This window comes from Patella vulgata, chromosome 2, assembly GCF_932274485.2.
Source record: "Patella vulgata chromosome 2, xgPatVulg1.2, whole genome shotgun sequence".
Classification (NCBI taxonomy): domain Eukaryota; kingdom Metazoa; phylum Mollusca; class Gastropoda; family Patellidae; genus Patella; species Patella vulgata.
In genome coordinates this window covers 70,177,036-70,194,932 of record NC_065880.2, presented here as the reverse complement: position 1 = coordinate 70,194,932, position 17,897 = coordinate 70,177,036, and the positions used below count along the sequence as shown (strand labels likewise).

Here is a 17,897-nt window from a genome sequence, read left to right as displayed (position 1 = left end):
ACTCATCTGAAACTAAAACTGAACCCAAATAATAAATAAATGATCCAGTAATACATAAAAACAAAGACGACCAAAATAATATAAATTCCATCAGAAAATTGCCAAGATAACAAAATATTTCTTTAAGGAGTGACAGAAAACTATTTTGTAGTTTGCCATAAAAAGTGACCTTGGGGTGTTGTGAATTCTTTTTACTAAGAAAATTAATAGGAAGGTAGGTAGGGACTGGAACATTAGTAATGTATGTTCGAAATAATCTACCACATCCTTGATCAGCCAAATAACTAATAGATTAACCTACTTATATCAAATTAAGATGTTTTGACCAAATATTTCCACACAATGATGTCATTTGCTCATGAACTACGTAATTTAGTTGTTTTCTTATGACAATATTAAATTAAAAGTCAAGTTGAATGCCCTGTGGAATTTTTACACATCAATGAGCACAAAAACAAGTCAGATAGTGTCTTGGTTGTATCTGTGTTGTAAATTACGAGTAATCCACACCTTATATATAATAATACACTGATATGTAATTACACCTGTACATCACACATATAGGTTAATATATGTATACATGTATATACGTCACATTTTAAACATAAGCTTTTATCATTTATACTCAAATTATTTCATCCATTTTTTGCATCAAGCAGACAATTCATATTGAAATTTATATTTATTCTGCATGGAGGCCCACACCTTACATAGTAAAAGTTGTATAATTATTTTATATAAAGTTTCATCATCTGGTTGTCGCCTCAACAAAAGACGACACAATAAGAGCAGCAGTATGAATGTTGACATATAAAACGTAGTTTTAAAAAGTTTGTAATCAAACCAATCTGAATAAAACACGATCCTATTACGTTTCTTTTTATATAGTTTACAATTTCGTTTTACTTGTCTTCACAACACTAGGATCTGGAAGAGTTGTTATATAACAGGCGTTCTAGTGATGTGAGGAATTAGCCAATGAACGGTCTGTTACCGCGAGTTGTTGTCGTGCTATGCATGGAACTGTGGGTAAACCCCTAAAATATACCTCAGCATTGATTGATTAATCAGTGTCTGACATCATAGGGTCAAAAGACGCTCATATGACCCCTGACGCAACCTCCCTTGTCATGCCTGTTCCTTGGACAATATTGTGCGTCAATCGATTTAAGATATATCACAATTCCAAGATGGCAGCAATGAAATCATGCTAGGTTCCTGGCCCAATCCTTGTTGTCCAGAAGTTTGGAAAAGCTAAAACTACTCACCATAATGACTCCTCTTTTGATTCTCCTTTAATATAATGTGTTTTTTCTGGTGTAACTATACCAAGTGAATATAAATGTGATGTTTGTTTTTCTGTATCGATCACATCAGTGACTTTATTCATATCAATCACACCTTGTGGTATTGTATCAACCTGCAATTATAAACAAATAAAACACAACTTTAAAGCTAACATCAATAGTTACATTCAGTTTAATAATGGAGATAGTTCCGTCAACCAGCAACCCGTAACTGATGTAAATGTTCGGGTCGACTGATAAAACACACGTCAAATTACATATAGCATCTCATTAGTGTTCTTCCTGCAAAGTGTCAGTAAAACACTTTCAAATAAACATCAAATGTTGCTAGGATTGAGAGCCATAGTTGCTCTGTAAGTATGGCCTGGCTGACCAACCAGGAGGTCCAGGGTTCAATAACGAGTGTTGCCGTGACAGTTCTTTAAGATTTTTCATTTTGGTTTCCTACTGTCGATGATGCACGATGGAGGGCTTCTCAAGGAAAAGTAGTCAATCGATCCAAAAAACTAAATTTTGACTAAGGTAATTTTAGTAAGGGTGTAATATAATGCACAATTTGGATTCAGATATTGCAATTGATGTATTTCATTAAATAATTATTTGGATGGTATTTTGAGAGAAGATGTATTTTATTAAAAATTTATTAGAATGGTATTATGAGAGAGACTTTTTTATTTCAAGAATTTTTACAATGGCAAAGGAACAGGTAAAACAAATTTATCACATGACAATGTCACTATAAAAAGTCACAAAATTTGTACAAATTTATGAAAACTTCAGATGATGTGATTTGTTTTTTGTTCAAGAAGTGTCACATGTTCTTATGTGGACAAGTTGGCACATATTTTATATATCATGTCAACTTATATAGTTATATATATACCTAAAATATGTTTAAAGAGCAACTTTGACAAATGAAATGGGGTTTACAGTTCTAGTGTTCAGCACTAAGCGGGCTAACAAATAAAGATAAATGGTGAAAGTCAAACTGACATACTTGAAAATATCGTTCAAATTCACAATTTTATTATACCTTTTATCTACCATATTTTTGATCGTTACATCAGAATTTCAATTTTAATTCACAAAGCATGCGATGTCAACTGCTATAATTATACACGAAAAATATATCCAAAAAACTGCTTTCACAAACTGATATGAAATGAAATGGCATTTACGGTTTAATTTTCTGCACCACCAGGTGAACAAAGACAAATGCTCAAAGTCAAACTGATATCCTTCAAAATAACCTTAAAGTTATTTCTTTAATTCTACACATTTTATCCCAGTTTTTCAATCACATACTGTCAAAATAGGGGTTATGACAAAAAGTTTCTTTCATTAATTTATAAAGAGTTTTAAATATCAATCATGGATTGTTAGGAGCAATGTAATAAAATAGTTCATATCATTTATCAAATATCAATCATGGATTGTTAGGAGCAATGTAATAAAATAGTTCATATCATTTATCAAATATCAATCTTGGATGTTATGAGTAATGTAATAAAGAAGTTCATATCATTTATCATATATGAACTTCATTGATTCAATGTAATATAATACAGAGTTCAGGAGTTGTCTGACATCAATAATTGATCTTAATCTTGTCTGACATCAACAATTGTTCTAAATCTATCTTTATCTTAAGTTTTTGCACTCAAATTACATTTTGAACTTTTTTTTCAGAGAATTTACAACTTTTAATTCAATATCATCCATAATAATCAAAATTAAAAACATAAACTAAAATTCAAAATCGGTCCATTTCAATCAACTGAATATATCAATTACAATATAAAATTGAATGTAAATCAGTTTATGTACATTCATATTATTTTTAATGTGATTGTCTCTTCATTTTCATCTATTTGAAAGTTTTAAAATAAATATAGTCATACGCCCATTAAACAGGAAAAAGATGTACGATAAAATCATGATAAGGATGTATGTACAACTTGGGTTATATATCACAATAACAACAACCCAATAAGTTAACACCTAACATAATTACACGTTCTAATTTGCATCTTAAAAAAACACAATTTTTAATGATCTGCCTGATACCCCGTCTTAGCAACAGGCACCTTGACAGAATAGAAAATTGACTAAGTGCCTGGTATAAATTGCATATCTAGGAGACAAGAACCTCATAAATATCTTAATCTTTAACATCATATCTTAAAGGCATTTGAATTCATCAAAAGAACTATTGTACCATACAAACTTAAATTTTAAATTTTAAACATACTTCAAGAATATCATTAGGGCTATTTTCTAAAGGTAATTAGGTGCAAAAATTGAATAAAACACCATGCGGAGGTTATTATGATCATTCAGCATTGTTGTGTTGACTTCAACAGAAGGTACATGTACTGTCTTTGGTACATAGTTTCACAGTTTAAAATTTTTATTGTATAATACATGTATATTGTTATCAGACTTCATAGGCTTTAAACCCAACTTCTTCCAAAATAAAGCTTACTGTTACATGTTCAATATCAAAAGAAATTCATGGCTGTATTATTTAGCAGAAGAATGTACTCTTTCTATTATATATTAGGACAGACATATTTGCTACAATAATAATAAACAAACTATTATACATCTTCAAACACTCATAACTTTGCTCAGAATATGGTAATTTGAATGAAATTTTCAATATATTCATTTTTCATTATCATCATCTAAATCTTACATAATGCATCTTTTAAAACACATACATGTTTGAATAATTTTCCTTTTAGCATTTTATTTGGTGCCTTTTCCGCTCATTTGGTATTAAAGTTTTAAAAAATAAACAATGTCCCTTTAATTATAGTTTATTAATGGTTGGTCAATCTACAATCCTATGTTTTCTATGTGAGTGAAGCCAATTATTTTGTTTTGATCAATGTGTCCTGAGGCAACTCTATAAATCACTCTCTATTAAAACATAGTTTGTGTATTATACCACCAGGACTTGATTAAATGTGGTAACTCCCATTTTTTTTTTTTTTAAATTAACCTTTTGTTGGATTTATGTAATGACGTCATACTTTATTATTAGCTAATGTTGTCCTATTTTATTTTTGTGTGAATTAAAGGATACACAAACCCCTAGGTCTGTAAAGCAGGCTAAGAAAATATGATGGGGTGTTATATGATAAACAATAGGCATTATTGAAGTATCTTACACTTACGTAGGGCTTAAATTCTTCCTTGCATATTCATCTATTAACATGACAACAGATTATTCTGACTTACATAAACTTAATTTCTCCTTTAACACATTTCTATGAATAAAATATTGTTTAAGCAAAAAGTATTTGCAATTATATCCACCTGCACTGCTTTATATGTATGAAAATGATATGAAAACCCTAAAGCCTATATTCAATTTTTCAACACCCACTAACCAAAGTTACCAAACCATAACATAATTAGTGTGTTCTACAAGTATAAATGTGTTTTATGTATTATAATAGTGTAAAATGATAGGCTTGATGTGGTGACAATAACAAGAACAGCCACTGACGTCACATGACTTAAGGACAATGTATTATATCAACTGTAGATTAATCTGTTTACTACTATAGAAACAATTGATATCAATCAAAACCACTGGGCAATTAATTGTTGGATTTATATGTTAATATCTAGTTGTCTGTGCGTTTGTTTTGTGGAGTACTAGTTAGTTAGTTGTTGTGTGTAGTGTGGTCCTCAGTTAAAGTAACAACATTGTTATCAATTTAATAAAACTAACCACATCCCGTCTTTGCATGGAATTAAAACATACTATATGCTACAGTCATCTACAAACCTTACAAACATCCATACAATGTTTTAAAACTCTTAATACTTATATTGGCACAAACTAGGTAATTTCGGGACTAACAAATGGTACAATTTTATTCTTAAAATTCACTGGCGAGTTGGGTCTTTAGCTGTAGGAGGTAACCGAAGGACCCGGAGAAAGTTCATGAGGTTGGGCATGCAATGCTCTTGTCACATACAAGCTTAGTATCAAAACCATGCCACTTCACTTAATGACAGACTTTACCATCTAAAACGAAACGTTAGACCACTCGACCACTCAACCAACACTCCCCAAAAGGAATATGACAATGTCTACTTAACACAATACTTGGGACTAACATATACTTTCCACTCTACCCAACATACAGAACCACCAAACTGTCATCAAACACAGAATATCATATTAAGTTTATGGAACCCTAAAAATCTGATTAGGTTTTTAAATTTACATAACCAAAGTGACAGAAGACATACTAGTTTGATCACACAATACGAATACTATCACCTAATTACTATGACATTGTTCTTCACCCATGGACCCAGTGATTAACATCCTCAAAACAGTTTGATTCAATGCTACAATATTTTCTTACACTTTTGTTTTATCATATAAATCTATTTGAAACTGACTTTGGAGATGACAAAATTGTGATAAGATACATATTCATAATCTATAATGCATCTCTGAAACCTATGATAATGAATCTATTGTATTAGAAACTAGATTGCAGCAAAATTCAAAAGTCTTTTTTTATCATTTACAGACATTAGTCTATAGTATAAAGGAAACACTATGTGTATTGTTTGTTTTAATTTTCCCACTGTATCTCTACCTACAGGTATATCAATCTACCTGTAATCAGTGGTGGTATTGTTAAGTAAGATATAGGTGTACCTGGTGTGTGTATATTATAATCATTTACCTTTATAAACAACGAAACATAGTTTTATACAATAATGTTACTGGAGTGTACTTGGTAAACCTCGTCAACTTGGAGGTCCTGGGTTTGATTCCGATGTTGGTTGAGAATTCTTCTGCATTTTTTTGTGTGTTTGCCCCTTGACAGTGGTGCAGGGAACCTCTTGAAATATCATGAAGAGTAGACCTAGCAAAATTTCCCTAATAGAACACTGCACGGCAAAAGCCTGTCTTCATTCAATCTGATTAAAAAACAGATCTATTTTCCGTTTCGTTTTTTTATACTTTCGATGGCCTACACTACATGAAGATCTGACAAGTTATAGCGATAGGTCACGTCAGGGGTCAAAAGACCGACTTATGACCCTATGACGTCAGACATTTGATTAACCAATCAGCATTGATGTTACTAGTGGATTACCCACAGTTCCGTGAAAAACACGTCTAAAGCTCGCCGTAACAGACCATTTCATTGGCTTATCCCTGACACCATTCAGAACACGAGTTAAATAACAACTCTTCCAGATCCAAGTGTAGTAAAGACAAGTAAAACGAAATTTTGAACTATAAAAACGAAACGAAATAGGATCTGTGTTTTAACCAGATTGGTCTTCATTAGCCCACATGATGTAGAAAACCCCCATTTCAATTTATTTCAGCTCTAGCAGTAAGTCACAAATTCAAATAACCTAGATTAAAGAACACTGTTTAACAGTTCATTATATGTGGGCTACTATTTATTTTTCAAAATAACTGAATTTCAAAGTAAGATGATAAAATCTTGTATCCAACTATTGTAGTCTGATATCTGTATGTATATTTTTTTGTAAGTGATCAAGATGATCTTAGATATCTTTTCAAGTTATTATGAAGGTAATCCCCCACCACCTTCCAGCGACACTATTGTGAGAACTGTGTCTTTTCCATTTTCCGAAGTTTTTAAATAAAGCCAGTGTGTATCTTGTTTGTGACTATAATTATTATGTATTAATGTAAAACTAATATCCGTGAGAGAATATTGACTATAGAACAGACTATCAATCATAGGCAGACAGGTTGCTTTTTTGTTATTGTTTATAAGACCTTGAACTTTTTACATCATTTCTTATTGGTCTACCATAGTTAATACAATAGAAACAAGTTATATTGTAGCACTGTACTTATTCTTACAGTTCTATCGTAGTTCATTTAATACAATAGAAATAAAGTTAGTTTTTCAACAGTTCTGTTGATTTGTCTAATACCCCTGTACTTCCAATGCTAAACTGTATGCTTAACCTTCAATGAGTACAAAAACACATACTCCGTTCAGAAAACAAAATATCACTTGCTCCGGGCCATTTTTATTATTGGACATGAACTATTGGGCTGAAAATTTGTGCAGGATCAAAACCACACAACTCAACTTTTAGGCTTTTGAATGGGGAAATAACAAATTGTATTTTACCCATCTTATTTGTGATGTATTTGGAGGTTTTGTGCATCTTCTAATCTGCTAGCATTTCCTACTAACAAGCCTGGAAACAGGGCACCTGTCACTGACATTGTCAGGCACAACTCAGGCTTAATTGGCAGGCAAACTCCTTCTGGCGCCTGTCATTTATAAATATTTTTAAGACATGTCAGACACAAAGTTATAAATGTCAGGTGCTAGTTCAGTAGTGCCTGACATTTTGCATGTACAGCTAAAACTGTTATTTCCCGGTCTGAGCGTGTATTTATTGAATCAAATACAGTAATTATTGTTATATAAGCCAGGTGTGGTACCTATAATAACATATAATAATAGTCTTCACATACTTATTATTATATCTACTTATTATTAAATACCTGTACTTTATAATAATCACCTGTTAATTATATATTATATATACATTAATAATAAATCAAGCACCTGAATTACAATAAACAGGGTTTAATGTCAAGATTTATTGTCATGAAATGCATATAAGAAGTTATTGTTAGGGCGCTCTATATCTGTGCTAGTGGAAAAATACCGTTTGCTTTAACTTTGTTTTTATTATTAGGGTGACTGTGAATTTTTATTATTATTATTATTCGGATTTATTATTATTATTATATTTCAGGATTCAGCGGACTGATTGCTGTGGGGAAACTTATAGTTTATATTTTAATTTGTGATATCTGTGTTTTTAACAAGTATTTAAATCTACAAGTACCGTTATATTTATTGAACTAGAATTATACTGTGTTTCTCTGAACAAATCCCTAATCGTTTAATCGTCAGTATATACCTATCTTATATGGCCTAGATATGAACACACACTTCAATTTGAAATAGAATTTAAATTCAAATAAAAGTTTATTCATAAAATCTTAACACTTGTCAATATACAGACGGTAATCCTATAAGATCTGTATATGCAAAGAGTCATTAGAAAGTCTTTATAAAGAGTTCACAAACAGTAAGTGCATGACAAACAATACAGAACTTGTCTCCACCTATAATCTCTTCACATCTCATTGATAAATGTAATGAAATGGGTGTGAACGTCTTACTTTTCTGCATCAAATTGGCTAATGAGAGGGCCTTTGTTATGTGGACGTCTGTTTTTCATATAACCCTTTTTCCTTGCAATGTCCTCCAGCCTGCAGAACTTACACAGTTGTCCCCCCACCACTCACATACACATACACACACACACACTTATTTTCCATAAAGTGAATGTTACTACTTAACTATACTCAAAACATTTTAAACAAGCTAACAGTGAGGCTGATGTTTCATTACTCTCATCCAATTAGAACCAATGTTATCGTGTTCAAAAAGTCTCAAATACTCAAATTGCTTATCTCTGCTATAGCCTTAGTGGAAAATATGCATGATCAAACTCTGTCAAGGGATTCACCTAATAGACACCTACACCAAGTTTGAGCATTCCACCCCAATTAGGAGAGTTATTGCGTTCCTAAGTCTCGACAAATCAATTTGCTAATCGCTCTGCTTACCCAGAGTAGAAAATGCTCATTATCGAACTTAGTCAAGGTATTGAGGTCATGAAACCATACACCAAGTATCATCACTCTCACTAATAATTAGAACTAAAGTTATTGTGTCCCAAGCGTGCAACACTCTTCGACATGAAACTTGACATGCTTGTTCCTTGGACAATTCTGCATCAATTCAACGACTTTGATTTTTGATATGTCACAATTCCAAGATGGCTGTGATAATGTCATGTTTGGTTGCTAGTCCATAGTATGCTCATGCTTGTTCAACTAAAAACATTGAATTTTTAGTCACATTTTTATGTTATCAAACCTCCATGTCTACCTACATGTATATGTTGTATACTTTTACATGTTTAGTCATCCCCTTTTGGAATCAAATATCATCTCTGTGTAATGTACATCTACCGTTTGTTTTCCTTTCACACGCATAAAATATTTTACACATAAATACTAAACTTAAATACTTACATTATCATCAACAGAGAACGTGAGCTCAGCATCATCATATAAAACAAAAAATCTTCTTTGCCATCTCTGTAAAATGATAAAACAATGATTTTATTCAGATCGTTTAAATAATAAATTAGAAACCGTGGTTTAACACCAACAAAATATTGTCAATAAAGATTAAGGAAATAAACAGCTCTAGACTAATGTATATATTTATCTAGCACCACCCTTAAATATTACACAAGTGCTGCCCTATAGCTCTGTTGAAAGTCAAACTGGACCACATCTTAAACCAAAACAAGCCTTCTATTACAGTAGCTAAGTCTCTAACTCAATATCATCCAAAGTCTTCGACATTGAAAACACAAATTATTTGTGAATTTAAATCAACATTGATGTTGTGATCTTACTGGGAAAAGATGGGCTTCTGATATCCGATATTTAAGACAAAATAAACATTTTACCATTGGTACACAAATCGTGTACCATAATGCGTTTCAGTGCCATTTGTAACAAGGGATTCGAAGAACCAGGCTGCACATATTCCACAAGTCATGTCAAACGGTGACCTTATATTCTTATCTGGAGAGTATGCGCAATAAATACTATCGGTGAAGACTAGAATAACCAGATGCTAGTGATTGCCATTCGATTGACACTTCTGGCGTATTTTGCCAAACATAACTGATTAGAAATTACAGTAAAATCAGAAATGATTGAATGTAAATCAGTTTATATACATTCATTTTACATTATTATATGAGTTGCGACCCATTTGTGTTAATTTCTAGGTCCCAAATATTAGCGATTTAGCTCCTTTAAGCTCTACATGAATCGTATTGTAAGTTCAAGTGTACCTAGGACTCAACCTGTCTTCATTAGCCCAGTCAGTGCAGAAAGGTAAGAGATTAAACCCGATTTCATTTCATGTAAGACTGAGAGCTGAATGACAGGTGCCAACTTGAACAGAAATTATATAATTGTTTAAAATCATCACATACTCGCTCTTGGATTTAAGGTACAAATACAATGTTATTCTATTGCCTAACAAAGGTCAATAAAAACTGTCTATTTGACAAAGCAAACATTTCTAATGAACTACAGCGACCTAAAATCACACATTCTCACAAAGTCTTCCTCTCTCTCTCTTTGATAAGAAAATCCTGAGAAATCAAATAAAAAGTTGCATAGTATGATTGCAATTTTGGTTTCGATGTGTTCTCTTTTTTCTAGATTTGTTCAACTTTCAGCATCTTTCATTTAATGAAACACTTTTTTTCTCTATACACAAACAGTGACAATCAAATTGCCAAGATCAAAAACATTTAACTTAATTGATGTAGAATACCCTCACACAAGTGCATCATTATAAATCAATACCAACAACCGCTATCATGTTACACAACCATAATACTTCTTCCTTATACAAAGCTCTTAAAGTAAATTCAATAACAAAATAATTTACATGTTCTTTAGTTAAAATAATGTATGCAAACAAAACAAACAATAATAAAGGAACTAATCTAACTAATACAAACCAACACCTACATGTACATTTCAAAATTTTCAATATTATCCAACAATCTTAAAGTTCAATTCACAGAGCAACCGTTTTAATAACTAACCCAATTTACATGTTCTTTAGTTAAATTAGTCTAAACAAAATAAAACAAACGATGGTAAATGAACTCGTTTAACTAAAACAAACCACCATCAACATTTCAAATCAGTGTATGCAATATACGAAGATTTTGCCATACATGACAGGAAGTGGACAGGAGAATGTGTAATATCAGTTAAATTAATGTACACAAAACAAAACAAATGAACTAATTTAACATATACAAACCATCAATATACAAATGAGCCCAATATTAGAAGATACCGCCATACATGACAGGAGGTGGGAAGGACAGCGTAAAACATTATTGTATACAAAACAAAACAAATGAACTAATTTAACTTATACAAACCACCACATACATTTCAAATCAGAAGGTATTGCCACACATGACAGGAAGTGGGCAGGCCAGCGTGTAATATACACTGTGTAGAACATGCACATGTATTATGTAAGTAAATATTTATCTAGATGTAATTGTTTACAAATAGTTGTAAGCTTTTATCTAGGCTAGCTCCACTCCCAAATATTGATACCAAACTGCTCAACAACAATTGAAATATCCAGAGAATTTTTTCCCCAAACTTAAAACATGTAGTTTTCGCACTGTGGTTTCTATTATCTAATACAATAAACAGAAAGTTTTTAAGCTAAAACAATGTTTGATGTTAATTCTGGGGATGTCTTATTCAAATACTGAGACTGCTGGTGTATTGTTTATTTATAACCTGATAAAACATTGAATGAACTGTTGTAGGCGGAGAGACTCGACAATACACAGAAAACAAATTCTATATTGTTAGTGATCATACGGTCAACAAACACAAATACATGCTCATGACGGAAACACACACAAGGAAGGAAATGGACTTTAACGTTCACTCAACAAAATTAGGTTATTTCAGGACTGACATCTAGTATTTCCATGATTTTTTATCTTTCAGAATGAGGAAATCAAGAGACAAACCACAGATATAGACATGCGAATATATGTCACAAGCACGGAATCAACAATTAAATCAGTGACATATACCCATAGTGTGACACATGCAAATACATATCATATGGTCATTCTTAAAACATGGTTATGATTAAAACAAATGGTCATGATCGAAAATGAAATGAAATGAAATGGGGTTTATTTTCCTACTTTTCTTCGCCAACCTGGCTAAATTCCAACCTCCAAGGGCTTTAACATGGACCATGCTTTTTCGTCCTATCAAAAAATTAGATACTGTTCTATGCCAGACCCTCTGTTCTGCACAACCTTACTTAGATAGGACAGGGCTAATGAAGGCAGACTTGACAATGAAGCAAATACTTTGTCATGTAAATGATGCATTATGTAAGAGCTAAATCTACCTATTGCAGGTCTTTTGTCTGATTTCAAATGTTATATAGATTATTATTTAGACATTAATTCACATAACAAGCCTGTAATCTATACCATCAAATGGCTAAGATATTAAGTGGATTAGAACATCCACGCCATGTAATCAGTTAACGTTAAAATAAAAATTAAGACTTCATTTATTGAGACTATGCTATTCTTGTCAAATCATCACACTTTTGTAACTTGGATAAAAATAATTTGACTGAAATTTTCAAAATATTCATTTTCCATTATTTATTTTTAAACTATAAAGCAAAAATTGTCAGCTCTTTATCTAAACCTTACATAATGCATCTTTAAGCGAATATAATATCTGGAAAATTACATGTAAAATAATATGGGATCCTATTTTTTCAAAGTAAGAACATCAGAGAAAAATTGTGAAAGTGTTGTTAATATAAATACAAGCTTAAAGATAAAAGATAGAATAAAGTTGATCTTATTAAGACAAGTAGATTTATTTGATAAAGCTTAGAGTAAGTAGACATTAGTAGAAGATATGATAATATTGATTAACTACTTCAAACACTTTATATCTTCAATAGGAGTGGTCAGTTTCTCAAGGTCAACATATAGTTCAACTTAATTTGACCTTATGTTAAATCACCTGTACCAGGTTTTCCTAATCCCCTGCTAATCTCCAGATAAAAATCACTAGCAATTATCCTCATATAAAGCAGCATTAGAGGGGATTTATCGTATTATAAACGCTTAATGCATGTATTTAAAGGAACCCACTGTCAGGCTTTATGGTACGTTTAGCGATTTGATTGTTATTTCTTTATGCTAAATTAAACCCTGTAGTCCTGTATTATTTTGCTTATAATGAACAATTTATCCAACAAGATGGTTGCTCTCCAAATCTCTCAAATTAAAGGTACAACCTATATAAGTAAATTATCTGCTCATAAAGCTGTTGATTGTCATTTCAGGGATTTTAAATCCCTTGAAAGTTGAATCTCTTTAATGAGTATCAATCCAAAAACGGTTCAATTCCGTTCTGTATTTACAAAGATACAAGGAATTGAAAAATTTGCAACAATCCTCATCCTCTGGTGGTGATACGAACAGTGCATGTATTGTTTAATGCAATAGAATCTGACTGGGGAATATTACCTACCAATGATATTTTGTTCTATAATGACAATCAGTGATTTTAATTTGCAGGCTTCTATATTTGATATCACTATTGTCATAATCAGAATAAATATGATTTGTGGCCCCTCCCCTACCTTCGGTAGATCAGTGAGTAAGAAGCTTGCTCGCTAACCTGATCTCCAGTTCACGCCCAGTGATGGCAGACAGTTCCTTGGGGTTTTCAACAGTTTCAACTTGTCAATAGTTGGCATGCATGTACATGTAAAAGAATCCTTGACAGTTGAACTTTGATATAAAAGTAGGCCGCAGTGCACTGTATGGCGTACGCCCATCTTCGCAAAAAAGTACATCGTTAAAAAACATTTCATTCCCACCCCCCACCTTTTAGTTCATCATTCCTAATATTTAACTGATTCAATTAACAGCCATTGGGAGTTTGATATAAATAAGCCCTCTCCTTTTCACAATTTTGCAAGCAGAAGTGGGATTAAAATCCATGCCTGGACAACCAGAAATGCTGCAAGAACTGTTTTCTGCACTCTATTAAAATGCAATTAAAAACAACTATCTACATATACAATTTTTTTCTCTGGTCCATCTTCAGAAGTTCAGATAACAGTCAAAATCCATTTATTAATATTGTGACAAGTTGTCATATCTACACTACTATATATAAAGGTTTTTTTAACATTTATTTTATCTACTTTGTCATTTCACTTCTCACTTCTTAAACATTTATCATCAATTCTTACATGTTAAAAGTTTATCTCTGCCTGTCAACACACCCTTTAAAATAAATATACCTTGTGTGATTAATACACCCTTTCTTACACAAAAACAAACAATACAAAACATTTCATTTTGTCAGCCTAAATGCTTGTCATATTATGTAGTTCATATATATTTACAAGTGCAATAAAATCAAGTAGTAAAAGATGTGAAAGATGCCGAGAAACTTTTTGGGGTATTTAGGTCCATTCCTGGCGGTTCTTTTCATTGCCAGAATTTACCAAAAGGCTTGGCAGCCTTAAGACCTCAAGATCTAGGGAGCCTCCGACCAACGTGTATAATATTTTTGATGCTATCATAATCCTTTCTCACATTCACTGTAGTCTTAAACATTCATCATCATCCTTGGCTTTGCTCAATTGTGTTTAAAACACACTTTCAACTTTTTTTCTAGTCATATCATGAGGGTGAAAGGTTTGGAGGGGCCTCAAAAGTGAAATAACCTAGGGTTTCTCTTCATATAAACCTTGTAATGGTTCTTTTACCTTCCAGGAACCACACTAGAAACACCAATTCCAAAATATATTTAAACAGAAGAAAAGAGAGGTTGTCAGGCAATGAAACATTCTCACGTTAGCTAAGCCCTATAAGCAGTCCATAAAGGTTGTCACATTTTTATTCTTTTGTAGTTAATGGGAGCATTTAAAAGGCACTAAAAACTATCAAGGGCAATACTTATCAATACTTTTTCCTGATACCTTTAGCCTCTAGAGCATCCACAAAACATTTTTCAAATTCATCAAGGGCAATAAATCCCACTGTCATTATTGGAAATTGTTGAAAAGCAATAGAATTCTTCATCTCAAGAACAGAAACACTTCATAAGGCATCTGTGGTGCTCAGCATCAGCCCACCCTCCCTCATTTGCTTCCTGGTTCACTTTCTGGATTTTGTTCAGTTCAACAGTTTCATTGCATTGCCCTTTCTATTCTTTCATCCTTATTTTATTTGCTGATATCATATATATACCATCAACTATGTGTGTAACCCCTACCTTCAGCAGTAATTCTTAATTATGGAATTATTTCTATGTTAAAAGTCAACCCAAATCTAGTTGAATTTTTTTTATATTAGCACTTTTAATAAACCTTTGCCATATTTCACAAAAAAACAATCTGGCTAGACCCCCGTAAATTACATTTATGAACCATTTGATTTGACTCAGTATCTTTTAAAATGACAGTGTACTTTTATCATGGAGATAATTAACCTAAATAGTGGAGACATGGTATTTTTATAAAGACAGTTAAAACACTCTTAAGATACATGATAAAACAAAGTTCATCAAGATTAAGGACAAGAATAAAACCTAAATATCCAATTTCCTACATAACCACTATAAATCTATTCTAACTGTTGCTATTTTTGTCAGATAGAGAAAGGATAATAAACAAAAATTGACATATTTATAATTATAGTTTATAATCTTATTTATAGCAATGTCGGAAAGGTGTTCAAGCAAAATTTCTGTAGTTGAGCTTATGGAAGGTGCATGTACTGCACCTAGAAAGTAACTTACAGACAGTGCATAATCAATTTTCTATAAAGGTGGATAAAAAGATCTATTTTCAGACTACAATAAATGTCAATTTAATTTCCTTTTTTTAACTTTTCTTCACACAGCTTTGACCAGGTTTTTAAATTTAACATAATCAACCAGTGGATGGACATATTCCTGTCATTACGAAACTTTTACTATATTACATGTGTCCAAGTTTAAAACATCCCTTCAGTCTAGCCAGGGTTGTAAGGAACCTTGACCACTTCACTTTGGCTTTAATCGCTTGTTTTTCAGTTTGCACCTGGAGATGGATATATGGTAATCGAGCGGTTAGGACACTGAACTAGAATGTCTAATGTTCGAATCCCAGCATGGACGAATAGCAAATTTCATGATTTTTCAAGCCAAACCTTCAATTGTCAGGAGTGGCACAGTCGGAACTGTCCTTGAAAGAGTGCCTAGTCATTCTGATGGGATAAAAAAAATAAAGTAAAGAGGTCCACATGTGTAGACATTAGCATGCCTGTCCATGTATAAGAATCCTTGACAGTTGGAATCAAAGAAGAATAGGCAGAAAAGCTGCTGCCTGGGCAAAATTCTCTTCCTTGCACACTTAATCACAGAAATAAAAATTGCCACGTTAGTCTCAAAATGACCAATTGTGTTGACCGGATATTCTCTACCATTTTGTAGATAGAACAATTTGTGCTCACAGATTTTGATTCAGTATTTCAGTGATTGGAATGGTGCACCACTCAACTACCCTTATCATGAGAGATTTGGACCATCAAGAAAATTAATATATTGAACAATAACTTACCTTAGTTCTATCTAGTGGACTGTTAAAATCAAAATCAGGTGCTACAAACAGATAACCACACTTGGATACTTTACGAGATGCCTAAAAAATAAAATAAAATATATATTCAATAATTTTTTAAAACTTGAAAATAAGGGGGGGGGGAATTATTACATGATGGTACATGGCCCATACATGTAGGTGGCATTATCCCTTGAAGTAATTTCCGACATACTAAATTTGGTAATAATGGGGTATCCACAGTTGGTGGACTGACAGGAGCTATCAGGTCTGGGTCAGGTTTAAGATTAAAAACCTCTGTGGTGGAACATCCTACATTCTTACATCCATACAGTTATAAAGTACTGTGCATACGGTTTGCCTGTTTGCCACATGGCTGCTTAATGATTTATTTCGGTTTTATACAGTGCTGCATCACACCTGTACTACACCACACACGGACAAACATTTTTAATTTGCAAAAAGTTCATTCAGAAGAAAAAAAAAGAGACAAAATAAATTGGGCATGAGAACTATTGGAGCAATAATAAGAGTGTATTCATGTTATGGTATGCAATTATCATCACTATACATTTAAACATCTGTAAACCACACACTCCTCTTTCAATTAAACAATCAACCATTTAAACTCTATAACATTCAATTTTCAAATTCAATCTGTGTAAAACATTAGGACACTACAGCTAAGATTTATATAAATAATTATCATAACTTTAGGAATTTTAATCTGTATTGTATAATCTTGGCTTAACTGTTTAAAAAAATGTTAAACCTACTTAATCAACATTACTCAGTACATAGCTTTCATTAGTATCTGACATATTGTCAGGTACAGTTAATAATTATTACCAGGTCTGTATGTACCTAAACAAGGTTGCTTGTTCTTTTACTAGACTAAATAATAAATAAATGAAATGAAATGAAATGGGGTTTAACATCCTACTGCTCTGAACTGGGCTAATGAAGACGGGCACACACCATACAGTGTGATATGAGAGAAATTTTGCCAGGACAGCCGCACTACGGCCTACTTTTATATCAAATTCCTACTGTCAAGGGATCTTTTACGTGCACGCCAATGTGTACACGGGACCTTGTTTTTTCCATCCCATCTTAGAGACTAGACAGCTGTCCTTGTCAGGCCCTCCGTCCTGCATCACTGACAAGGGAGAACCACGCCTGAAAATCTGGATGAACTTTCTCAGCCAATGCAGGGATCGAACAACCG

At 32.5% G+C, this 17,897-nt stretch overlaps 1 protein-coding gene across 2 annotated transcripts in view; it reads right to left on the bottom strand.

The window, feature by feature from the left end:
• The window catches only part of LOC126810588 (golgin subfamily A member 4), a 76,202-nt gene that overhangs the window by 32,697 nt on the left and 25,608 nt on the right, over positions 1 to 17,897 (bottom strand). For both annotated transcript variants that reach the window (XM_050535737.2, XM_050535738.2), the window contains exons 2-4: positions 16,670 to 16,750; positions 9,466 to 9,531; positions 1,269 to 1,420 (exon numbers count right to left, since the gene is read on the bottom strand). In XM_050535737.2, coding sequence (XP_050391694.1) covers positions 1,269 to 1,420; positions 9,466 to 9,531; positions 16,670 to 16,750 — 299 coding nt within the window. The remainder of the gene's footprint in view (positions 1 to 1,268; positions 1,421 to 9,465; positions 9,532 to 16,669; positions 16,751 to 17,897) is intronic.